Genomic DNA, 26,721 nt, shown 5'->3' on the forward strand with positions numbered 1-26,721 from the left:
CTTGTTCTTTTTCAGGATCTGGTTATGGACATCCTGAGGGTTTTAAGCACACCAGACTTAGAAGTACGCAAGAAAACTCTGCAGTTAGCACTGGATCTTGTCTCTTCCAGGAATGTTGAAGAGGTAAAAACAATTCTGACAGCAGTTTGTAAGCTATCAGGCCAAACATGTTGTAATTCCCCCTTATTTTTACCTTGTTCTATAGCTGGTTATTGTCCTGAAGAAAGAAGTGATTAAAACAAATAATGTGTCTGAGCATGAAGATACTGACAAATATAGACAACTCCTTGTGCGAACATTGCATTCCTGTTCTGTCCGATTTCCAGATATGGCTGCAAATGTCATTCCTGTGGTATGTAATTCTGATTACTTTACTTTTGAATTCTCAAAAAGAATTTTAAAAATTCTAGTTATTCATTAGTTAAATGCTGGAAATCTCAGTTGTCTGGAATTATTAAATCTTATGTTCAGAAGGGATCTTTATGTTCATTCTTAAACTCAGAGGAATAAGGACCTTGACTTCTTTCTCTTACATTTTCATAAAAAATAATAAATAAAAACATAGCTCCCATATTATTATAATTAATGTTTGTTGCAGTTACCTTAAAGTAAAATTTTGTGTTTGTGTATATATATAATCCGTCCAGAAGGTATCCAACCATGTAATGTGAAAAATAGAGACATTTATTGAAGAAGATATAAAATACAAGAAACATTGTACATAGGACAATGACGCATCAGTCCCCTTCAAAGTAGGTACCTTGGGACCTCATGCAGTTCTAGTCATCATCAGCTACCCTGTCATATTTGCCTGAATCTCACTGATGGTCCGAAATCTCTTCCCTTTCAAGGGTGATTTTAGTTTTGGGAAAAGCCGGAAGTCACAAGGTACCATATCTGGGCTGTAGTGGGGCTGAGTCACCTGGGTGATTTGATGTTTCTCTAAAAAACTACACGAGACGTGATGCATGAGTGGGCACGCGGTCTTGATGAGGCTGCCAATCACCAGTTGCCCATAGCTGTGGCCTTCTGAATAGTTTATGGGGAGGAATGTTCAAGCTTAAAGCAAAATTTGATGCAGATTCATTGTTCTAGTCACTCAGTCATTTAATGCAAGTGCGGCACAGTACACATGTTCACTCAGTTACATCTACCTACCCGCACTAACTAGTACAGTTGTCATTGTTCATGCATGCACATTCCAGTCCACACTCCTTGGCTGCCAGGTTATGTTGATGTGGCACAAATCATCCTCATTATATTAATAATGGCTGGATTTTTTCTGGACAGAGCTAAATATTTATATTTCTAGATATACAGGGTCTGGCAGAGGTAAGTCTTGCTCGAAGTATGGTTGGTAGGGTAATAATATAGATTTAATAATTTATAATTTTAAGTTGAACGATTCACCTAAAGTATCATATGGTGTACTTCAGTGTCATACTGTTATGTTACAGAATTACATGCTTATGATTTTGTAATTAAAAAGGGGCATTATTTGTCCCAGACCATATACATTGGTCTGCTCGAAGTATATGTATATAAATCATGTATAATATATAAGTTTACATATATATAACTCATTAGGGCAAATCAGTAATTCTTTCAAATAGTTTTTACCTCTTAAAGTTGAAGGGTTCAGTTATAGGAAAAATTCGCATACCTAGAGGATATTTTCTATCACTGTGAGATAAATGAGGTATGTATTATAATTTGAAATTCCGCCATTGAGCTCTGAAGTTTTTCTAAAATGATCTAAAAATGAAGTTTTTCTAAAACTGGGGACCTGGCCTGCAGCCTAGTCATGCGCCTTAGACTGGGAATCGAACTGCAACCTTTTGGTTTGCAGGCTGGCACTCAGTCCACTGAGCCACACCAGCCAGGACTAGCTGCTATTTTAGACTGTGATTTTTATAAAGATTTTATTAATTTATTTTTAGAGAGAGGGGAAGGGAGGGGGAAGGAAAGGGTGAGAAACATCAATGTGAGACAGAAATATTGATTGGTTGCCTCCCACATGTGTCGCAACTGGGGGCTGAACCTGCAACCCAGGCATGTGCCGTGGACTCAGAATTGAACTATGATTGAACAGTGATCTTTCATTTTGTTGCTCAGCACCTCAACCAACTGAGCAATACCAGTCAGGGCTAAAATGATTTTACTTTTAGTTACAACCTAAGATGATCCAATTAATTATTTTAAGTTCTAGCTTTTGTTGTATAGCAAGTTTTGTAATAAACTTTGCTGCCATAAAACAGAAAACTCGTTGTGACTTGGTTTAATTTAATGGTGTTTGTCTCTCAACTTAAATTTTGTTACACATTTGAAAATTATTAATTATGTGCTTTGTAAATATTTTTAATTTACTTCAACCTTACTACAAATTGTATACGGTTATTAAACCTTAAGTTTAAATTGTTATCCTCTTTCCTTTTTTTTTTCTTTTAGTTAATGGAATTTCTCAGTGACAGTAATGAAGCAGCAGCTGCTGATGTCTTGGAGTTTGTTCGTGAAGCCATTCAGCGTTTTGATAACCTGAGAATGCTTATTGTTGAGAAGATGCTTGAAGTCTTTCATGCTATTAAATCTGTCAAGTAGGTTTAAAATCTTTTTAAATGTAAAGTCAAGTAAACTGGTATCTCTCTTTAAAAGGTCAGTTGATTTAAAATGTAAGGGAGGAAAGATGACTCAAGACAATCAAGACAAAATGAGAATGACAATAAACATTACCATATACCCACCCTTGGTTGATCCATAACCTGTTGGAAAAATATTTTTTTGTTGTAGTGGTGATTTAGCTCAATTTTTCTATCCTGACTTACTCTAAAACAGTGTGAATCCTAAAGTGACTAAGAACATATTTTCATGGATATCATTATTATTTACATTCCCCTTTATCATTTATTAAAGTGAAGGATTGTGCCCAGCTCGTGTGGCTCAGTTGGCATGTCTTCCCGTAGACCAAAGGCTGCCTGTTTGATTCCAGGTCAGGGCACATACCAAGGTTGCAGGTTTGGTTCCTGATTGGGCTGTGTACAAGGGGCAACTGATCAATGTTTCTTTCACAATGATGTTTCTCCCTTTCTCTGCCTTCCCCTCCTTCTCTGTTATATATACGTGTGTGTGTATACATGTGTGTATGTCTGTTTTTTAAGAAAAAAAAATAAATAAAGTGAAGGATTGCAAATGCAGCCTAAGTGTGACATTACGTTTTTCCCTTCAGATAACTTTATTAATGAGAAATGACTTTTTCATTCAGATTTTGTTTCCTTTAAAGCATCTGTTGGTTAGACTATAATAGACTTGCTTTATATCTGCCTAGGTATAAAATAAGAGACCATTACAATGTTGTTTTTCTGATTGAAAATGTATTGAAATTTATAGAAGTGACAAAGATTTGCCTCCTTTATGAGAAAAAAATGTTTCAAAGTTTTGCTTTTGGCAGCCATGCATGATCTATTAAAGCTTCAGTTTTTAGGATTTTTTAAAATAAATTTCATGAAAATCTTAAGGAAAAGATGACTATTTAGTTTAACATTTTTAACTAGAAAATTGTTGCTTTCTTTACTTTTTTATTTTTCCTGTTATTGATCCTTTTGCACTCCTTTGTTGTTCATTGTCCTGGTCAGCATCCTGCCTGTTCTTTTCAGTGACTACAAATAAAAGCACTTTTTTACATTAAAATAATAGATTTTTTATAGTAGTAAGTGATAAGATAAACTTTTAACTCTGTCCTAAATGGAGTAACACATCTCTAGGAAACATTTTAGTATTTTATTTTTACTACTGGGTTTACCAGTTTTAAAATATTTTTAATAATGATGGATGAGAGCACTTATTTTCCTTTTAATGCTTGTGATTTCTGGGAGAATTAAAGAAACTTAGTGTATTTGTTATATTTCTTAAAATGTTATTCATAATCCTTTAGAACTGCAGAATCTTATTTTTTTGCTTGAGCTTAAATTTGCAAAGAAAAATTGCTTCAAGATTTGTTGACAAATCAGTGTTTCAGAACCTGTATTCTTGTTTTAGGATTTACCGAGGGGCATTATGGATTCTGGGAGAATACTGTAGTACAAAGGAAGACATTCAGAGTGTGATGACTGAGGTCCGAAGGTCCCTCGGGGAGGTATGTTTTACTTTAGTAGTAACTGCTACTTTATTTATTTATTTTTTTAAAAAGATTTTATGTATGTATGTATGTATGTATATATGTATTTTTAGAGAGAGGAATGGAGGGAGAAAGGGAGAGAAATATCAATATGTGATTGCCTGTCATGTGTCCCCTACTGGGGACCTGGCCTGCAGCCTAGGCACGTGTCCTAGACAGGGAATCGAACTGACAACCTTTTGGTTTGCAGGCTGGCACTCAGTCCGCTGAGCCACACCAGCCAGGACTAACTGCTATTTTAGATTGTGATTTTTACTTTAATACATTTGCCTTTTTTCTTTTTTTACATCTGACTTTTATGTGTTGATTTGCTTTTCGCTTTCATGTTTTCATCTGGGCTAAAGAGCTCTGAAAAATGTATTTTAATTACCCAGATAATTACATCTAGTAGATGTGGGAAATTTGGGAGGGGATTCCCTTCCCCTGTATTATACATCCTTCTGGGAAAGATTTGATTTGAACAGAAGGTTCTGTGTTTTAAAAAAGAAGATGACTTATAAAACTCTTCTTTAACCTATGTGTTCTGAAAGAAGAATGCAAATATTATAAGAACAGGGCTGACTTTATTTATGTACTAAACTGGCAGTAGAATTTCTTCATTCAACAACCATGTGGGAGTATAGAAAGAATAGTGCTTTTTGGGAGACCTGGGTTCCAGTTTTGCTTCTGCCAATAATTAGCTCTGGGACGATGAATGTAAGTTCCTTAACCTACCTGGACCTCATGTTCTTTATTTATAAAATAAGGGAATTGATAGATAATGATTGAAGACTCATAGAGCTCTAAAATTAGATAGTAGACTGGTATTGAGGAATACATGTGTAGTAGCCTTTGTTTTTTAAAGGGTAGTTGATGAAGTTATTTTGTATAATTAAGTCAGATTTTTTTCATTTTGGGAGGATGTGGGCTCTTTAGGAAAAGGATGGAGAAGAAGAATAAGAGTATCCCTTTTGTCTTAGTCATTGTCCTACTAAGCATTTTCTTACTAAGTAACTTGTGTGGAAAGAATTAAGATTTGCATTTAACAGAGTAAGAAACTAAGGGTCACCCTGACCAGTGTGGCTCAGTTGGTTGCGTGTCATCCCACAAAGTGAAAGATCGCCCATTTGATTCCAGTCAGGGCACATGGCTGGGTTGCAGGTTCAGTTCCTGGTTGAGCACATACGAGAGGCAACCAACCGCTGTTTCTCTCCCTCTCTTTTTCCCTCCCTTCTCCTCTCTAAAAATAAATAAAATCTTAGGAGAAAAAACACAGCTAAGTCTCAAAGTAGTTTTATTAATTTGCACAAAACTATATGACAAATAACTGGCATATAATAAAGCCCCTGTTCTTGTCACTACATTATCATGGGAAGGAAAGAAAATTGAGAGTTCCAAATTCCAAAAATCCCATTTGAGAAATGCCGTTTCTGTAGAAGTTATTGAATATTTTTAATTACGATTTTGTGCTCTGACTGATGTGGTTCAGTGGGTTGGGCGTCATCCTGCAGACCAAAGAGTTGCCTGTTTGATTCCTGGTCATGGTACATGCCTGGGTTGCACGTTGGGCCCCTGCTTGGGGGCCTGCGAGGGGCAACCAGTCAGTGTTTCTCTCCCTCTCTCCTTCCTTTCCCCTCTTTCTAAAAGTAAATAAATAAAATCTTTAAATGTGATTTTGCTTGCTACTGATATTATTACTAAATTGATGTTTCCAATTGATTTTTAGATCCCCATTGTTGAATCAGAAATAAAGAAAGAAGCTGGTGAATTAAAACCTGAAGAAGAAATAACTGTGGGGCCAGTTCAGAAATTGGTAACCGAAATGGGCACCTATGCAACTCAGAGTGCCCTTAGCAGTTCTAGGCCCACCAAGAAAGAGGAAGAAAGGTAATTTGCAGCGTGTGTGCTCAGCCAGCTCTCCTTTTTTTATTACTCTTGTGAATAAAACAGTCAAGTGGTTTCATTTCTTTTACTTGCTTTTTTGACCAAAATGAAAATCTTTGCCATTTAAGATACTTGAAGGGAGAAGGATATTTAAGTTTTTTCTCTCGGGAATTATGTCGATGGTTTTAATCCTCTGCTCCTTATAACTGTTTTTATTAAAATAACTGGCTTCCATTTAAGCTAGAATTATCTTATTCATATAGAAAATGCTAAGCTGAAGTAACTTTGATGATATTGGAATTTTGTTGCCTTTTAGGAAACATTTTGTAAGATTTTACACTTTTAACTGTCGGAATGAAATTTTGATAATGTCCTCATTTTGTTCTCCAGTTTTATAGTGAATATGATGAAAGTAATGCCTAAAATTTTAGGGATTACTTATTACGTGCTGGGCATTGTGCTTGTAGTTTGCCTCATATAATCTTCACTGCAACCCCATTGAGATTGAGTATACTGTTGTCCTATTTTATAGAAGAGGAATTTGAGGCTTGAAGTTTATAACTTAACCCAAAGACACACAATAAATAAATACTGTAGATGAGCTGGGATTTGAACGTAGGTCATTGGTTCCAATATATGTACCCTTCACCACTTTCTCTTTATATTTATTTCTTGTATCATTTGAAGATAGGTTTTAAATCCATCTATTATTTTCTTTTTCCTTTTTCTTTCTGAGAGCTAAAGAGGGAGCTAGTTGAGATCCTCCTCACTGAAGGTTGGCAGTGAAAGTGTTAAGTGGCCTTATTTGAATCATTTATGCAAAAGCCGTGTGCTGATTAAGAAGTTGGTGGGTTTCATCTTCCTTGATTGCTTTGCAGACCTCCGCTGAGAGGATTCCTTCTGGACGGAGATTTCTTTGTTGCTGCCTCTCTTGCCACAACCCTGACCAAGATTGCCTTGCGCTATGTAGCTTTGGTTCAGGAGAAGAAAAAGCAAAATGTAAGTCTATTTATTCTACATTTACGCAACAAGTGAGCATTGAGTGTCTACTATATGCATTGCAGTATGAAAGACCCAGGAGTGAATGCTCAGGTTCTTGTCATGAAAGAGCTTATGGTTTAATGGGAGAAATGGACACAGTAATATGTTATTGTAAAATTGACAAAGTAATACAATAATAATAATAATAAAGTAATACGATTAGTCCAGTGGAAGAGATATAAGGGTTTATGAAGTCATTTCTGTTTGCAAGGATTAGTCAAGGCTCAGTGAAGGATAAGCCTCTTCCTAGCATCTTCATCCAGTCAGTAATTGCCTATTTTATCCCAGAGGTGTCTCTTAAATGTATTCCCATTTCTCTAGTTCATAACCTTCATCCTAGCTTCTGAGTATTCTGACTATGCTCATTTAAAATAATGTACTTCCATTCTCCCTAACCCCTACCACCATCCTTTGTGCTATTGCTCTGTGTCTACATGTCATATTATCAACCCTATGATGCATTATAATTATTTATGCATTAAAGTTATTTTTTAAATTTTATTTATTTTTAAATTTATAAATCATGTTTATTCTATTACAGTTGTCTCAGTTTTTATCCCTTTACCTCCTTCCACCCACCCCACCCCCATCCCCCACTCCTGCAGTCAATTCCCACTCTGTTGTCCATGTCCATGGGTCGTTTATCTTTTTTTTAATATATGTACCATTTTTCTTTCCATTTCTTACTTATCTGGAGGGGCCATACTTAGCCAATAGTAAGAAGTTGAGAGTTAGGAACAGGGCAAAAGTTCAGGTACCTTCCTGGGTGCCTTTTAAAAAACTTTTTAAAATAATTTTTTATGATAAAATATACATAACATGAAATTTACTGTTTTAACTTGTTTTAAGTGTACAATTCAGTGTCATTAAGTACATTCAGACTGTTGAGCAGCCATTACCAGTATCTAATATCTAGAATCTTTCCATGATCCCAAACTATAACTGTACCCAGTAAACAATAATTCCTCATACCTTCTCCTGCCAGTTCTAGGCAACCACTCTTCTATTTTCTGCCTGTATAAATTCCTTATTCTATATCTCTCATGTAAGTAGATCATATAATATTTTTGTCCTTTTACTACTGGCTTATTTTGCTTATCAGCACGATGTCATCAAACTTCATCGATATGGTAGCATGTATCAGAATTTCCTTCCTACTTAAGGCTATACGTATAATATTCTTCTGTTTTTGTTTATGTGTTCACCTGTTGAAAATAGTCGATTTCCTTTAAAAATTTTCTTTAAATGAGAAAGAAGTCTTATATTTACCCACATATTTACCACGTGTGATAGAATTGTGAATGGTATTATCTTTGTTCATTTCTTTTGTCACATTGCTTAAAGAAAAAAATTACTCCTGGTCACAGCACAGAAGTACAAATCTTGTTAATATGGAGATAGAAATACATTACCAAACATAGTAACAAAAATTCTTCCTTCTTCCAAAGGGTAGATAAAGTACTTCTCAGATAAGGTAAAGTTAAAGGAGTTCATCATCACCAAGCCCTTATATGAAATGTTAAAGGGAGTTATCTAAGGGAAGGATGAAGATCAGAAACTATGAACAGTAAAATCATAACAAACTCAAAACTATCAACAACTGCACCTAAAAAACAAATGAACTAAGCAAACAATTAGAACAGGAACAGAGTCACAGAAATGGAGATCAGAAGGTTAGGGGGAGGGAGGAGAATGGAGAAAAAGGTACAGGGAAATAAGAAGCATAAATGGTAGGTACAAAATAGGCAGGGGGAGGTTAAGAATAGTATAGGAAATGGAGAAGCCAAAGAATTTATATGTACGACCATGGAGGTGAACTAAAGGCGGCAGCAGGGGAGGGGCGCGGGGGCTGGGGAGTGCAGGGCAGAAGGGAATAAAGGGAAGAAAAAAAATGGGACAACTGTAATAGCATAATTAATAAAATACATATTTTTTTAAAAGGAAAAAACATCCTTCCAGAAAGACGTGGCTTTTATCTGTGAAACTCTTTTTTACTCTAGTATGATTATTTTGTGTTTTATAATACTGCAGTTTCACTTAACATTATTTTCCCATGTTATTCTAAATTGCTCCTAATGGCAATACTATAATATTTAATAGCTACGTAACAGTCCATTAAATTCCTTCATTTACTTAAGCCAACATATAATTAGACATTTTCATTTTAGACTTGGGATTTTCAGAGGATTTTTTTTTAACTTTTATCATTAGAAGTTAAATGAGATTTAGAGGGCCAGACAAATTACAAGATGTATTATGTCTTTTTTATCAATTTGTTTTGATTTATGGGCAATAATTTATTTCATAACTCTCTCTGGGCCATTATTTATTTATTCAGGTCTTGTCACAGTATAATGACCTATTCTTTAAATTCTGCTTTTTAAATTTTCCAAGATTCTGTGTCTCAGGGTCCACTTTGATTTTCTCTCGTGGAAAGGCTGCCTCAGTTCTATAGGTTGGGAGAATATTTGCTGACATTTGAGAGAGCCAGGTTTCTGGTAACATACCTAGTTCATGAAGTTTGCTGCATTTGGTACAAGGCAGTTGGAAGTTTGGTTGTTTATCATCACACTAGTTCTCCTTCATTTATGCCTTTTTTCACTACTCTTCATTTTTTTGTGTAGGTCTGAGTTTCTCCCTGGTATCATACTGCCTTTTGCCTAAAGAGTTTGCTTCAGTTTTTCTTGTATTGAAGGTCTGTTGGCAGTGAGTTCTCTTGGTTTTTGTTTGTCTGAAAAAAGTGTTTCTCCTTCATTTTTGAAAGATACCTTTATTATGATATAGATTTCTTTTGAGAATTTTCTTCTTTTAGTGCCATTAAAATGTTGCTCTATTGTCTTCTCACTTGCAGTATTATAAAGATGTAGCTCCATTATCTTACGGCGTTCTGACAAGAAGCCAGTGTCGTTCTCATACCTCTGCATGGAATGTGTCCTATGTTCTCCGGCTGGTTTTAGATATGTTTTCTTATCGCTGGGTTTCAGTAATTTGATTAGTATATGCCTAGGTGTGGTTTTCTTCATGTTTACTTTGCTTGTGCTTCACTGAGTTTCTTGGATATATGGGTTTTTAGTTTTTATCAAATTTAGGAAATTTTTCAGCCATTATTTCTTTATCTTTTTTTTTCTCTCCCCAGTTTTCTCCTCTTTCCTCTGCTTCTGGTGACAGTTCAGAGGATTATTACACTTATTCTTCTGGTTCTTTCCCAGGCCTCTAGTAGTTTTTTCATGTATGTGTGCAAATCAATACTTAGCCAAAGACAATTCGGTAATGACATATAGAGCATGTGTCAGGATAATGTTACATAAGACTCAAAAAGTACTTTGGATTCACTTTGTAGAAGACCTTGAGTAGCAGACTAATTCATATGGATGTTAATATGAAGGCCTAGGAAAATCATTGAAGGTATTCACATGTAGAGTGAAGTGATTGTTATACAATGAGAATTAAGGTAGCAGCAGCAGGTGATCAGTGTCACCAAAAATGGGACAACCTAACATAATGTGCCTCCTGATGTGATACAAGAGAAATGCAAAACATCATCTAATCTATCTGGTATCTATGCAGAAGTGGGGGGCATTCTATAAAACAACTAGCCTGGGATTTTTTAAAAAATCACTGTGATGGAAAACAATGCAAAAAGCCACAGGACTGGTCTAGATTAAAAGAGACTAAGGAGAATAAGAGCCCCCCCCCCCCCCCCCCCAAAAAAATGAAGCTTATCCTGGATTTTAAAAAACAAAACATTATGTGAGAATTAGGAAGATTTATTTAGATTTAGAGTATACAGTAAATATATTTTGGGATTGTTATATTTCTCAGGTGAGATAATGATATTGCAGTTACATAGAAAGTTCTGATTTTTTTTTTTTTTTTTTTTAATCCTCACCCGAGGACATGCTTATTGAATTTAGAGAGAGGGAGAGAAACATCTATGTGAGAGAGAAACAATGATTGGTTGCCTCTCGCATGTGCCCCAACTGGGGACCAAATCCGCAACCTGGGTTTGTGCCCTGATCTGGAATTGGACCTTGACCTTTCAGTTTACAGGGCACTGCTCCAACCAACTGAGCCAATATCGGCCAGGGCAGCTGTTTGATTCCTAAGAGATGTATGCTGAAGTATTTAGGAGGTAAAGAATCTTACTTTCACATCTTTACCTAAAAAAAATAAGTGTACATGTATATAAGTAAAATAAGAACAGAAGTATGACAAAATGATAACTGTTTATGAAATGTATCATTCTTTTGGTTTTTCTGTAGCTGGAATTTTTAAAAGATAGCATTGGCATGTGAGGGGGTTAGAGGAATGCAGGACAGTTTAAAAGCCATCACTGTCTTTTAGTTAAAGGTTAATGAAGGTTTTAGAGGCTGGCAGCTGGCATAGAAAGGAAGAAGTAGGATGCCAAAAAGAGAAAATCTAAAAGATTTGAAATCTTATTCAAGTGAAGTGAAAATTAATTTTATTTCTTGGGATGTGAATTATAATAAAGTGACATTATTGCAGTTGCAGAACCATGACTATAAATAACCCATTTCTCTGCTTTTCTAGTCTTTTGTTGCTGAGGCTATGTTGCTTATGGCCACTATCCTTCATTTGGGAAAATCCTCTCTTCCTAAGAAGCCAATTACAGATGATGATGTAGATCGAATTTCCCTGTGCCTCAAGGTCTTGTCTGAATGTTCACCTTTAATGAATGACATTTTCAATAAGGAATGCAGACAGTCCCTTTCACACATGTTATCTGCTAAACTTGAAGAAGAAAAATTATCCCAAAAGGTAAGGTATATATGATAAAGCTGTAAAAGTGCTTTGTGGCTTTAAAAAAAAAAATAAAAAATCAGTCCTCATATATGAGGGCTGTCCCTATGAAAGACTTACAAAAAGCTATCTTTATTTCCATATTAAAGAGAGACATGTGTTTGTTTTCTCAACACAGAAAGAATCTGAAAAGAGGAATGTGACAGTACAGCCTGATGACCCCATTTCCTTCATGCAACTAACTGCTAAGAATGAAATGAACTGCAAAGAAGATCAGTTTCAGCTGAGTTTGCTGGCAGCAATGGGTAACACACAGAGGAAAGAGGCAGCAGATCCCCTAGCATCTAAACTTAACAAGGTAACAAAATGTCAAATACACTGTCAGTTATTTAAATTGGCTACTTAAGAAAATAACCAGGAGGTTGCTGGTGTCCCTCTTTTTTGAAAGAAAAACAAGTTATTCAGCATCAGCTTTTGTCAAGTCATTGTGATTGATAGGTTTGTTAAACATGATTAAAACCCAGGCTGATAAAGTACTTTACCATACGATAGTACATGATTTTATAACTTGTTGAAATCATAGTGTAATGCACAGAGCTGGGGGACCGACCCTTAGAGGTTAACTAAAGTTTTTAGAGACCGGGCTCTGGCCTCCTCCCCGATGCCTTGCCCTCAGCTTTTCCTACTTCCTGCTGCTTTAAACAGGGCAACTCTACTTTTATATTCTTAATATATTGAGTGCCATATAGGATTTTATTAGGAAAACTATACTACACTCAAAATATATAAATTTACAAATCATTGATCTAGTTTAATACCTTTCTTTATCTGTTAGATGAGTAAATAGTCTCAAATTTATTTTGTTGTCCAGGATAAGGTTAGTTGCAGAACTGGAACTACTGGAACACTTTACTGCCTTTCAAATTGACAGTTGATCTCAATATTTCATTTAAAGATTTCAAAGATTTTATTTTTAAAAATCGTGTATAATTTAGATAACATCAATTTACCCTCTTAGCTATCTTTAAGTGTGTAGTTCAGTGACGTTAAGTACATTCCTATCTCCCTGGCTGGTGTGGTTTAGTTGGTTGGGCATCATCCTGTAAACTGAAAGGTCATGGGTTTGATTCCCAGTTAGGACACATGTCTGCGTTGAGGGTTTGGCCCCCTTTCGGGGAGCGTGCAAGGGGCAGTCATTTGATGTTTTTCTCTTGCACTGATGTCTCTCTTCCTCTCTCTCCTTTCCTTTTCCTCTAAGAATCAATAAGCATATCCTCTAGTGAGGATTTGAAAAAAAAAAAAAATGCCATGTATTTGTGCAGCCGTCACCACCATCCATACCCAGAACTTTTTTCATCTTGCAAAACTGAAACTCCATACCCATTAAATAATAACTCCTGATTCCCTCTCTCCTCAGTCCCTGGCAACCACCATTCTACTTTCTATCTATGAATTTGACTGCTCCAGGTATCTTATTTTAAATATTTTATTTATTTATTTTTAGAGACGGGGAAAGGGAGGGAGAGAAACATTGACATGTGAGAGATACATCTATCAGTTGCCTCTCGCACGCCCCAAACTGGGTACCCAGCCGCAGCCCAGGATTGTGCCCTGAATGAGGATCAAACAGGCGACCTTTTGGTTTGCTCAGTCCACTGAGCCACACCAGCTAGGGCTCTAGATACTTTATATTAGTAGAATCATATAATATTTATCCTTTTGTGACTGGCTTATTTCACTTAGCTTGATGTTTTCAAGATTCATCCATGCTGTAGCATGTATGAGAATTTTTTTTAAGGCTTAATAATATTTCATTGTGAATATATACTATATTTTGTTTATCCATTTATCTGTTAATGGACACTTGTGGTGCCTTCACCTTTTGGCTATTTTGAATAATGTTGCTATGGACATGAGTTTACAAATACCTGTTCAAGGCTCTGCTTTCATTTCTTTTGGGTTATAACCAGAAGTGGAATTGCTGGATTATATTGTAATTCAGCTTTAATTTTCTGAGGAACCACCGTATTATTTTACATAGCAGCTGCACTATTTTACATTCTTACCCCCAGTACACAAGAGTTCTCTATATCCTTGCTAACACTTTTCCTAGTGGGTGTGAATTAGTATCTAATTGTGGTTTTGATTTTCATTTCCTTAATGATAAGTGATGGTACAGCCTGATGACACCATTTTTCCGTGTGCTTAATGGCCATTTGTATATCTTCTTTAGAGAAATGTCTATCCAAGTTTTTAGCTCATTTTTTAAATCTGATTGCTTATTTTGTTTTGAGTTATAGGAGTTCTCTGTATATATTCTGATGCAAGCCCCTCTTCAGATACATGATTTACATATATTTTTCTCCTGTGAGTTGCCTTTCACCCTGTTAATAGTGCCCTTCGATGCATAAAAATTTTTAATTTTGATATAGTTCAATTTACCTATTTTTTTCTTTTGTTGTCTGTGTTTTCGGTGACAATATTATGTCCTAAAACGGCTATGTTTTAGATGTTTTTTTAAAAAATTGGGGGGGCATTCAAAAAATTATTTTCATGGAATTATAAACATTTTTTGTTATATAATCTATTTCACTCCTGAGCTTGGGTAGTAGAGACTGCCATATGATCTAAATTTTATTGGGTTCTTGAATTTTGGAGAACATTAGTGAGTTTAGATGCTGAGGGATTTAACTAAAATGTATCCATATGTATTTCCTAAGTTGTATGTTAAATGTATTTGCTGGACATATTTAATGTCTTTCTACTACTGAGATATAAACTCTAGGACTTATTTCTAATGTCCACGTTTTCTTTTACTCTGTCTACATCACAAAACAATTTTATTACACCTGTTTCAGAATGGCTTGTTTATAATCTAAGCACATCTGTTAGTTAACTAACAGACTTAGTCATTTGGCTAGGATATGTTTGGCTAAATTGTCTCAGTCATTTTTTATCTCTTTATTTTTATTTGACAGGTTACCCAATTGACAGGTTTCTCAGATCCTGTATATGCAGAAGCTTATGTTCATGTCAACCAGTATGATATCGTCCTGGATGTACTAGTTGTGAACCAAACCAGTGATACTTTACAGAACTGCACATTAGAGTTAGCTACTCTAGGTGAGGAAATTTACCATAAAGGAAAGATATTTCTAGTAAATCCTTATGACACATTATTAAGAATTCTCTTGAGCCCTTTGTGACATTTTCGTCAAGGCTTAGTGTTACATTTAATACTTAGTCTTTTTCAACTCCAGTTTTCTGAACCTCTGTGGTACTTTCTTATGCTTATGCTCTTAGTATATCCAAGTAGGTTTATTCACTGAGCTCATTCACAAATATCTATTTTTTTTAGATAGAAATAAGAGCTGTTTAAGTTACGGATTTACCAAGTAGCTCACTTAGTTAAACTTTTAATTCCCTTAATACAGAACCAGGTATTTTCTGAGTCTATAACCAATATACACTATATGTGGCCAGAGCAATATATCTTTGTCATATTTAGCAGTGTAATATGTCTTTTCTTTTTCTTATTAGAGACATATGAATCAGACTTTCTACTCTTCTACATCTGGCTTTGAAGTTGGGAAATACAAGTTGTATATGGGAACAGTGCAGTACCCCTAGTAAATTCCCCATAGCTTAACTAAGAGTTAAAGGACTCCAAGCTATCAAGGGAAAATATACTTCTGCCCTCAGCATAGCTTGATGTCTATATAAAGAACTATGTTTCTAAGAATTTACATCTTTCTGCAGTTTTATCTTTCTTTGTAATGGAGTGTATAGTTTATGACTTAAGCTTTTTGAGAAGTTTGTAATCATTCATTGAAATAAAATGGTATGCCCAAAGGACCTGTACATACACACGCATACACACAAATCAAATATAGAATTATTCTGAAAAGGTTATTAACTTTTAAAAGAAAGTGTGCATATTGATATGAATAATGTATTAAATGATTCTTTATTTTGTCCTCATAATATTTGAATCACAACCCTCTCATTTTGTTAGAAACTATTAAGCTGCATACGTTTTAAGGTTTTATGATTTGAGAGGCATATATATATCTTTGTAACTATGTCTAAATTTTTTTTCAGGGGATCTGAAACTTGTGGAAAAGCCATCTCCTTTGACTCTTGCTCCTCATGATTTTGCAAATATTAAAGCTAATGTCAAAGTAGCATCCACAGAAAATGGAATAATATTTGGTAACATAGGTAAGGAATTATTTTACAGCATGAGATGTTTGAATATTTTTATCAAAGAATTTTTTGTAATGAGTCACTGTGTGGCATTTCTTGAGGACAGAACCTGAACCTGTTCATGCATTCATTTATGGAGCATCTACTGAGGTTCTAAGCACTGTTCTATATTTTGGATATACAGAAATAAACCAGATAGAGTCACCGTCCTCAAGAAACTGACAAGCAGGAGGAAGAGATAAATAAATATGTAATTACAATGTGGTGTGATATAAGGGGTAGTTTATTTTACTATGTGCTTTGGGGTTATGGGCAGAAAATGCTAATAGTATAGACATCTTTATAAAGGCCTATGGTATGTTATCAAAGGATAACATTTGAACTCAGTCTAAAACTTTGCATAGGCATTTGTTGCCAAGTTACCAAAGGACTAGCTTCTACAGAGGCATTCAGTCACTAAACTTTTCATTTTAATTTTTATATTTTTAGCAATTTCTATGGTAGGGTGGGGTCTGTCATGGTGAGAAACAACTGATCTCTGTCCTCAGCTTATAGTCAAGTAAAGGAAAACATATATAAAATAGATATGTGCAGTTTGTAATGGTAACTTATGAAAGAAGCCTGTGGGAGTCTATGAAGTGCTTAGCTCAGTTCCCTCAAAATGGGAATGGGGAAGGGAAAAGTTAGGATCAGCTTTGTGGAAGAGCTAATTCTCAGGGTTTTAAAAGATCAGCAAGTGTTCTGCAGATAGACAGGGATTCAGCTGGAAAAAAGGCATGTATATACCTGGAGTTTACAGTGGGCTGGAGCGTGGTGGTAGGAAAAAAATGAGCTTAAGAAAGTTAGGGGGAGCTATATTTTACTTGTCATGCTAAGGATTTTGTTTTTTATCCTGCATTTAAATGGGGAGCCATTAAGGAATTATAAGTGAGTTACATGATTAAATATTTCTGTGACAGCACTGTAGAAGACTGATTGGAAGAGGCAAAATGATTAACTAGTAGACTATTGCGGGAGCACATGTGAGACATGACAGAGAGCTTGAACCAACTCAATAATGGTTGGGATGGAGAGAAGGGCTAAACATAGTAGGTAATAAGGAGATAGAATTCCCAAGACATGGTTACAGATGAAAGAGGAAGTGTCTAGAATAACCCTTAGATTTCTTTTTTATTTGAGTTTTCAAATAGATTTTTATTGTACCAATGGGGGGTAGCATTCTACTTAAAAATCCAAGAGTCATTTTTCAAAGATACAGCTGAAAGGAAGGGAGGAGACACAAATGAAGGAAGACCACCAAAAGGCTCAGGGATAACGTATACTCTGATGTCTTGATTGGTTTTATTGGGTTGAGGTTTATGTCAATCACTAAAACAAGGAATATAGGAGAGAAGAACAAATTTGAGAGAGAGAATAAGTGAAATCTTGAGCAGGTTGCATAATAAAGTATCTGAAGATATTCTAGGACAATGTAGATATAAGCCTGGAACTTGAATCAGAGGTAAATATTTGTTTAAAAACTATGGAAGTGGAAGAAATCACCAAGGCGGGGGGGGGGGGGTGGCACTTAAAAAATGGAAAGAGGAGAGATTTGAAAACCAAATCCAAGAGACTAGCAGTATTAAAAGCCTGGTCAGAGGAGGAGAAGCCTACAAAGGAATCAGGTGTGGTAAGAGAAGTAAGGAAAAATTTTTAAGCGTCTGATCTGCAAAAGATCAAGTAACATGAAATCTACAAGAACGGGTCCTTTGGATTTGGTGATTAATGATATTAAAAAATTTCTTATCCTTGGGCAATGGCAATGAGTTGACTGTTCTGAGTATAGGGACCTTGGTAAGAGTGAGAGAGGGTATTAGAATAGAAACCAAGTATGAGGGGGATTTATTTTTTTAAGATGAGTCTTGAGTATATTCATAGGATGATTTACAAGGGAAGAAAGTGGATAGAGAATATGAAGGTAAAGACAGAGTGGAAGAGATAACGGTTGATGAACCAAAGCAGGGATCACAGATGGCAGGAAGCATTAACCTTGAAAAGAATAGGCAGCACTTCTCTGATATAAAAGGCAAAGAGGTTAAGAGTGGATTCGGAGAAAGACACATTTGTTTTTAGAAGCGGGGCTGAAAATTAAAGGAACTTATTCTTGGTAACCTCAGTTTTCTCTGAAAGTAGATAAGGTGGGGTAATGTCAAGAGGTGAGGCTAGAAGGAGGAAAGGAAGGCTCCAATCAGATGACTTTATACTATGGAAGAGGCGGTCACAGAAGCAGACAATCTTGTATCATTAAGTACTATGACTAAGCAATATTCATTCAAAAATATTAGTTAAGCACCTTTTATGGGGCACTATTATTTGTGTATTCACCTGGTGTGCCTTACACACAGCAACTGAGTTTGAATCCAGGCTGCCTCCACTTACAGTTCTTGAGCAACTTAATTAACTTCTCCCTGTTTTTGCTTCTTCAGCTGTAAGATGGAAAAAAATACTATAACATAGGGTTGATGTGATTATTAAACAAATACTATTTGTAAAGCATTCTAAATAGAGCAATGTATAATAAACATTATATAAATATTTGATAATACCATAATTACTACTTGGAAATATTAAATCTTCTTAAAGTAAAATTTGCCTCTGGTGATTGAGGATTGTTTTGTATATTGCAGTTTATGATGTCTCTGGAGCAGCAAGTGACAGAAATTGTGTGGTCCTCAGTGATATTCACATTGACATCATGGACTATATCCAGCCTGCAACTTGCACTGATGCTGAATTCCGTCAGATGTGGGCCGAATTTGAATGGGAAAACAAAGTTAGTCAAGATTTGCTTGAACTCCTTATCTTTGTTTCTTTTTAGCTTTGTTTAGTCGAAAGATTCTTCTAGAAAATTAATCCCACTAAAAAGTGTCAGATGTGAAAAGTAAAGTCTTTGAATATCTGTTATTGCAAATTAGCCTTAGTTGAAAGTCGTGCGAGTTAGTTTGGTAAGTCACTGTTGTAAATGTGTGAGAGTAGCAGTTCGATAATCTATCGATTGATTGGTTGATTGACATTATAGACAGTATTTTATTTATTGTATGTATGAATAATAAGTTATAATTGAGTCCTGTGTCCAAAAGAGACTTTTCAGTCAGTGGCTTACAACACAACTTTCTTTGAGCCTTGATTTTTATTAGAAATATTTTGTATGCAGTACTGTGTTGAACTTCTGTGAAGTTACCTGTATCTGAAAGTTTTGATACCATCCTACAGTTTGTTGGATTCTGTAGATGTCATTTATTTGTTTGTTTTCTATTCTCCCTCACTAAATATTTGGAAGAATGGCCTCATATAACATATGAGTGATTGTTTCTCAACCCCAACATAAGAAATTCACAACTTTCTCATTGTAGGGATTATAATCTTCATAGGTGAAGAAAAAAGAAAACAGCATAATAGGATTTTATGTATCTTTATGTACTTGTATTGCTTTTAATAAAGAAAAATGTTTGATATTGGAAAAATTTTTCAAAAAGAAATTAAAATCATCTTCTTTTTACCTCTTTACAGGTGACAGTTAACACAAATATAATTGATTTAAATGACTATTTACAACACATACTAAAGTCAACCAACATGAAATGCCTCACTCCAGAGAAGGTAAGATTTGACTGAGACCTTCTGAAATTTGATAGAGAGTAGTATGGTAGATTCCTGGCTTTCTTGTATGTCTCTAGTGTATTTTTGTTATTATTCAGCATGAGAAAAGCAGTGTCATTCTGGACTAGCTACAAGAAGTTATCCCATAGCACGTATGAATCTGTTTATCTCTCTCTTCTGCAGTACATCAGCCTGCTTTTTCCTAGGGCAGTGACCCAACTGAATAGTCAAATTAGTTTCTCTTCAGTCTCCTCCCTTTCAGCTAAAGTCTTATTCCAAAATAATTTCTGATACTCAATTAGAAAATGTTCATGATGTCTTCTGTTGGCTGTGCTTGTGGGTCAGGATATATCTGCTTATGTAGAAAATGGTTGATATACTTTGCTTATCTGCTGTGTTTGTGTATGTATGGAAAAAGACTAGAAAGAAAAAAATGAAGCTGAGGCTCTAAGGAATATCTGCTAAATATAATAATATTTTATCAGTAAAAAAATGTCTGCTGCCAGATAAGTGAGTCCAACAGTACTCTGTGAGCTGTTGGATATACAGTAATGAACAAAATTAAAATAGGTCTCTTTCTTCATGGAGCTTAGGTCTGATGTAGGAAGCAGTTGGATAACTCTTAAGTAAACAGAGAATGTATAAATACACATTGGGATAAGTGTTATTTCTTTATATTCAGGTTTATAGAGACATGGTAAAATCCACACTGTTTACATGTGTAGCTCCATGAGTTCTGACAAATTTATAGTCATGTATTTACTACTATAAGATAACTACTATTTTTAGTTATAATTTATCTGTGTTCTTTGATCTTGCTTATAATTAAGTTCTTTAGTGATAATAAAGTATTGAATTTATCACACATTTCTTCCAGGCACTTTCTGGTTATTGTGGCTTTATGGCAGCCAACCTCTATGCTCGATCCATATTTGGAGAAGATGCACTTGCAAACGTCAGCATTGAGAAACCTATTCAACAGGGAGCAGAGGCCCCTGTTACTGGCCACATAAGAATTCGTGCAAAGAGTCAGGTAACAATTGCTTTTTTTGAAATCATCCCTGAATTAAGCAAAAGGAGGAAGAATTGAAGTCTTCCTTATTTCTGTATGTGGCATTCTCTGTCCTACTAGTGTTTTGTGCATTAGGGGCATATATATAATGTATTCTTTGAATAGAAATAAAACTTCTGCCCTGGCTGGTGTGGCTCAGTGGATTGAGTACCAGCCTGCGAACCAAAAGGTTGCCAGTTCAATTCTATTCAGGGCACATGCCTGGGTTGTGGGCCAGGTCCCCGGTTAGGGGGCATGTGAGAGGCAACCAATCGATGTATCTCTTGCACGTCATTGTTTTTCTCCCTCCCTGAATCTCTCCTTTCCACTCTCTAAAAATAAATAAATGGAAATATTTTTTAAAAGAAAAAGAAATACAACTTCTATTTTATTAAAATGACTCATCTTTTGGGCCTTTCGTTTTGGGTATTTGCTTAAAACCAGATCGATTCCCATGGGATATTTGTGAAATGAGTTCTTTAGAGCTTTTTGAAATTCAAGCCACAAATCTAGTGACTGTTTGTAAATCTAATACTAAAAGTACTTAATAACCAAGTAAGGTGGTTTTGGTGAGTCTGATTTGTATATCCTTGGTTTCATTGTCAAATGTGGTGTTATTGAATGGTGGCTTGGTTAAGTTAGAATAGTCTACTGGCTTTACATAGTTTCAGTAATTATAAACATTTTCATTTTTGTTTACAGGGAATGGCCTTAAGTCTTGGAGATAAAATCAACTTGTCTCAGAAGAAAACCAGTATATAAGAATAAACAAAAAATCCTTGCAGTTTTACAGCTAAAATTTAGGTATGGGCTTATTGGACTCCAGCATCTTTTGTACTCTCTCATGCTTTTTGTTATATAGGAACTGAGTTCATGCTGAATGCATTGCAGCCAATAATTTATAGCCTTTCCCTTAAATCAAGATTGAGTTTAAAATTATAGTTTGTCTTTTGTCTTAACAGTTCTGTATAGTGTCTTCAAGGTATATAATGTTTCTCACATGTACCAAGACCATTTCCATAGCACAATAAACAGATCTATTCCTAAATCTTTTGTTATTTTATAAATAAATGTATAATTACATAATTTTAGTTATGTAGCAGTGGATTCCTTTTATTTGAGTTATAGATTTCTATTATAAATTTAAATTACTTTGAGTCGTGTATATATGAATTTTATTAAGAGAATTTACAAACCCACTGATGTGAAATGAGACAGGTCTTCATTTACTCAATTGAGTTTTACTTAATATTCCATCAGTATTTCTAAAAATGCCTCATTGTATTCTAAAGGACTCTTCTCTGGAATTTAGCTTCAGGAAGAAAGTATCGAATAACTTGAGAAAATACACCCAGCTTCAGTTTAAGAGTTTTGTGAACCCTGACTGAAATAAGCACACTATTGTAATTATCCTGAGCAGTTATGAAAAACAGATAACCCAAAATAGATTTTATTCATTCACATTTAGCTTTGAGTGTTCCTTTATAATTTGTTAGGAATTAAATTGGTTCCTGCCAGTTACTGAAGCTGCACTGGGAGAATTCAACTCCAGAGGATTCAAAAAGCTGTTCTGTTTCCATGTTGTCTCCCACTTTACTCCTCCCTTTTTTCTCACTTTACACCAGGCTGGGTACCATCACTTCCCAATAGGATAACAAATGCTTTTCTGAGCAGAATTCCCTAGAGGCTGCTTGTGCTGTCCTTTTGGCCCTTGCCTGCCTTGGGGATGATTGAAGTAGTATGATCTTTTAGCTGGGCCAAACATTGAACTGTTATACTTTGTCTTCCCGTTAGGCTTCAGACTACATTCAGGATGAGTCCATAGATAAGTCAGTGAAAGAGTGAAAGCAGCATCTCCTATTTCAGCACTTGAGTGAGACTGAAATGATTTGTTTGGATTGTCAAGGAAATTGATACCTTGTATGATGTCATAAACTTTGAAGTCTCTTGCTTATTTAATCAAAAAGAACCTGAGGATTCCCAGGCATTTGAGATTCCAGAGCATCGAAATCTCAAAGCGGAGTCAGTGGCTACCCATAGAAAGACTCTAGGGATGTAGGAAGAGAGTGTTGGGTTGATGCAGAGTCAAGATCTGGAGATATGTGGTAAAAGCAGAGAAACTGATGCAGCTTTTTTTGGATTAGATCATTTCCCAAAGTATGCTCCACTGAACATTAGATTTCTTGATGCCATTAGATTTTCTGAGAGAAAAAGCATTTCATAGTCAGTTATGTTTGGGAAAACTTTATACTGTCCTGTACAGGGGATTCACCATGCATATTAGCATACTCAAAATTCCGAGAGTACGTCAGTAAAGAAAGCAGGTTAGTTTGGTTTAACCCATCAGATCTTAATCTTACTTGACCAGGGAATTCTTTTTTCATAGAACACCTATTGACAATATGTAGGATGGGAGAAGTGACTTAGCATGTTAAAGATTTTGGTTTTGTATTCACAGTCAACCAATATTGCATGTAAGATCTCAAGAAATTATGCCACTGTATGTCCTAGAATATGTTTATGTTGATAATGTTGAGAAAATTGCCTGCCTAACATTCAGGCCATTTTTAGGGGATCGAATTGGTTCACATTGCCATTTTCTTAAATTCCTAAATAAGGAAAACAGGAGAGATGTTAACACGGTTGTCACATATCTATTATACATTAAGCTATTTACTTCATTAACATTTTATTAGCTTTGTGCACTTAATGTAAACTGAATTGGATACCAGCACTGTTTAGAGAAGCTGTTTAGACTGCTTTCTTAATTAGGTTATAATATACATTTAAAAATTGTGGCTGTTCACACTGGATGATATTGGCCCTGGCCAGTGTGGCTCAGTTGGTTGGGCATTGTCCTACAAACCTAAAGGTCATGGGTTTGATTCCCGGTCAGGGCACTGCGTAGGTTGTGGGTTCAGTTCTCTGTCAGGGCATGGGTGAGAGGCAACCAATTGATATTTCTGTCTCATATTGATGTTTCTCTCCCTTTCTTTCTCCCTCCCTTCTCTAAAATCAATAAGCATCCCTCAGGTGAAGATTTAAAAAATATAAGATTAAATTAAAAATTTTTTAAAAAGAAGATAATTGCTGTGGCTGGTGTGACTCAATGGATCAAGTGCTGGCTTGGGAACCAAAAGGTCACCGGTTAGATTCCCAATCAGGGCACGTGCCTGGATTGTGGGCCAGGTCCCCAGTAGGGGGTGCATGAGAGGCAATCACACAATGATGTTTCCCTCTCTTTCTCCCTCACCCTCTCAAAATCTTAAAAAAAAGAAAAAGGAGATAATGTATAATTAGGACTGACACCATTTGAGGGCATAATAGGTAAATGCATTGAATGAATTTATCTGTTAAGCTTAAGAGAATTAAATGGCCGTTATATTTTGCTGTCATGACACTAGAGGGGGTTCTGTGCAATTACTTTTATTTTGGGATTAGAAGTGGTTGGAGTTTCAAGTTGTTGTTAGTGATATTTTGTTAGCTAAAAGAAACTTTTCTTTGTGATTTATAAATATAGGAGAGACAAAAGAACTCATTTCAGGATTTCTAAAAAGGCAAGAGAATCAAAATATTTTTAGACAGTCAATGTCAGATCTGAAATATCTGTGCTATGTCTTGGGTAAAGTAGGTAGTTTTACTGGTGACTTTTGCCTTCCACACTGGTAATGTTCTTAGCTAATAACTCATAACCTTCCCCTTAAATCAAGACACAGTTTAAAATGATAGTTTTTTTAAAAAAATTAATTAAATTATAGGTTTTCTTTTGTCCTAACAGTTCTGAATGCTCTCCTCAAAGTAGTCTGGTGAATCAGCTCCCTACCTACGTACAGCCCTCTCCCAGACTGTTAGTACATCATCAGTGTTACTTGTCCCCCTCCCTGGGTTCTGTTTTACACCCCATCCCCGCCCCAGGATATCAGGAACCTAAAGAGTTAAGTAGGTATAGTGCAGATGTTTGTTTAGAATCAAAAACACATCTGTCTGCCACTTAACTTGCTTTGTAGTCTTAGGCAGTGGTAAGTAGCTGATTTATTGAATGCATAACACTTGAGTGCTTTCTCCATGACATGTATAATCCTCCCAGTGACTCTATGAGGCAAGTATTATATCATTTACTGATAATGATTATACCCCAAAATGAGTATTGATAAACAAATAGTATTAAGTATATACAATGTATAAGTAATGTATACAGAGGATAAGTTATTAATTAAGGCTTAACAGTAAGAGTTGAACCCAGATACAAAGCCATGATGCCTAACACTAAAGCCCTTGCAACTAGTCACACATTGCTACCACTGCCTAATCTCTTTGTGCTTCAATTTCCACATTTTTAAAGTGCATATAATGTTTGCTTCATAAAGTTGAGGGAGGAATGAAATGATACAGTGTATTTATTATGACTATTTGGCCCATAGTAAATTTCATTCCATTTCTTTGCCCATTCACCTTTTTTTTCTTACACTGCAGAGAAAACAAACCTATTCCCCTCATTGTCTTGATCCCTCCCTCAAAATTTAGGTCCTGATTTTATGCTATACTTGAATGCTTTGTTTTTGTTTTTAAAAAGAAACTTTGTTTCTCTAGAATTCTTTATTTGAGGTATAATTGGTCCTTGACTTTAACAGTATTTATCATGTCAATTTTTAAAATACCTCTTGACACTTTCGTTTATCGACTGTTGTTATCACAGCTACATGTAACAGTCACAACCCATTTATCTCATGTGATAAATGGCCTATAATGAACATACTGGTTCTGTTCCCTTTCAGAACAACAACCAAATAACATTCTTTAACAATTGAGCACAGAAATAAGTGCAGCTAGGTTATAATAACATTGTGATATTTAGAGTTGTGCACTCTGATCAGAAGTCACTTCTAGTAATCAGACTGCTTTTTAATCTCTTTGAGGAGTCAGGAAGTGACAAAAGAATGCAAATAGGATTTATACCTTATATGGGGTTCTCTATGTATTGGGTTCTGAGATAGCTACTCTTTGTATTTTTGAATAATTGTAAAACCAGCAAGCTACAGAAATGAAATGCAGTATGGTGAGCTAAAATAGTCCTGAATGAGTCTTCCTAAATGTAAGCTCAATTCCCTTAAGTAGCTTTCTGAAAATAGGTGTGTCTGGCTGGGCCTATGTCTTTGTCTGCAAAATGAAATAATTCAGTTAACTGACTGTTTAAGAAATTCTTACTAAATCCTAGCTGGTGTGGCTCAGTGGATTGAGTACTGGCCTGCGAACCAAAGGATCACCAGTTTGATTTCCAGTATAGGGCTCATTCCTAGGTTGCAGGCCAGGTCCCCAGTAGGGGGCGCACGAGATACAACCACATGTTGATGTTTCTTTCTCCCTCCCTTCCCTTCTCTAAAAATAAATAAATCTTAAAAAAAAATAAAATTCTTACTAAAGAAATAAAAAGCCTTGTGTTTTTACAGCTACCTCTTCAACAAACTTTATAATCACCTGGAATATCTCCTCCAAGATACTACACACGAATACCTGAAAATCAACATGAAATGGAACTTATCTTACCCCTCAAACTAGTTGTTCTGCTGTGTTCTCTCTCTGGTCACTTATGCTAGAAACCCAGCAGTCACCCTTGACTCTATCCTCACCCCCTATGTCTCATCAGACATTGTTTCGTTTTCTTCCACAGTATTTTTCTGCATTTTTTTTTTGCTACTCCTAGTGAGATTGCCCTGTTTTAGACTTTTGCCATTGTTATTCTAGTCTACTGCAATGGTCTAACCATAAATTTCACATAGAATTCTAAAATTAAAGCCCATGCTTTAACCTTGACTGCACATAACAGTTACTATACAATTCCTTCACCTGTTCAAGCTCTTCCCTGGTAATGCCATTTTGGGAAACATACCTAAAAAAGAAGAAAGTCCAAAGATTTTAATAATATTTTTAATAAGGAGAATTGAAAATGATGGTAGCACCCCAAAATGAGTATTGATCCAAATGGTATTAA

General features: G+C 35.5%; 1 protein-coding gene across 1 annotated transcript in view; it reads left to right on the forward strand.

The window, feature by feature from the left end:
* COPB1 (COPI coat complex subunit beta 1) overlaps positions 1–21,780 on the forward strand; it is a 34,898-nt gene extending 13,118 nt beyond the window's left edge. Inside the window, exons 9-22 of the mRNA XM_054586070.1 lie at positions 16–123; positions 206–352; positions 2,449–2,594; positions 4,033–4,129; positions 5,877–6,037; positions 6,913–7,033; positions 11,627–11,854; positions 12,015–12,194; positions 14,815–14,959; positions 15,938–16,057; positions 18,709–18,854; positions 19,592–19,681; positions 20,559–20,714; positions 21,435–21,780. Coding sequence (XP_054442045.1) covers positions 16–123; positions 206–352; positions 2,449–2,594; positions 4,033–4,129; positions 5,877–6,037; positions 6,913–7,033; positions 11,627–11,854; positions 12,015–12,194; positions 14,815–14,959; positions 15,938–16,057; positions 18,709–18,854; positions 19,592–19,681; positions 20,559–20,714; positions 21,435–21,494 — 1,905 coding nt within the window. The 3' untranslated portion in view covers positions 21,495–21,780. The remainder of the gene's footprint in view (positions 1–15; positions 124–205; positions 353–2,448; positions 2,595–4,032; positions 4,130–5,876; positions 6,038–6,912; positions 7,034–11,626; positions 11,855–12,014; positions 12,195–14,814; positions 14,960–15,937; positions 16,058–18,708; positions 18,855–19,591; positions 19,682–20,558; positions 20,715–21,434) is intronic.
* The last annotated feature ends 4,941 nt before the right edge of the window (positions 21,781–26,721 follow it).

The sequence above is a fragment of the Pteronotus mesoamericanus genome, unplaced genomic scaffold (assembly GCF_021234165.1).
Source record: "Pteronotus mesoamericanus isolate MK-2021 breed Mesoamerican mustached bat unplaced genomic scaffold, CSHL_Meso_final contig_90, whole genome shotgun sequence".
NCBI classification, from domain to species: domain Eukaryota; kingdom Metazoa; phylum Chordata; class Mammalia; order Chiroptera; family Mormoopidae; genus Pteronotus; species Pteronotus mesoamericanus.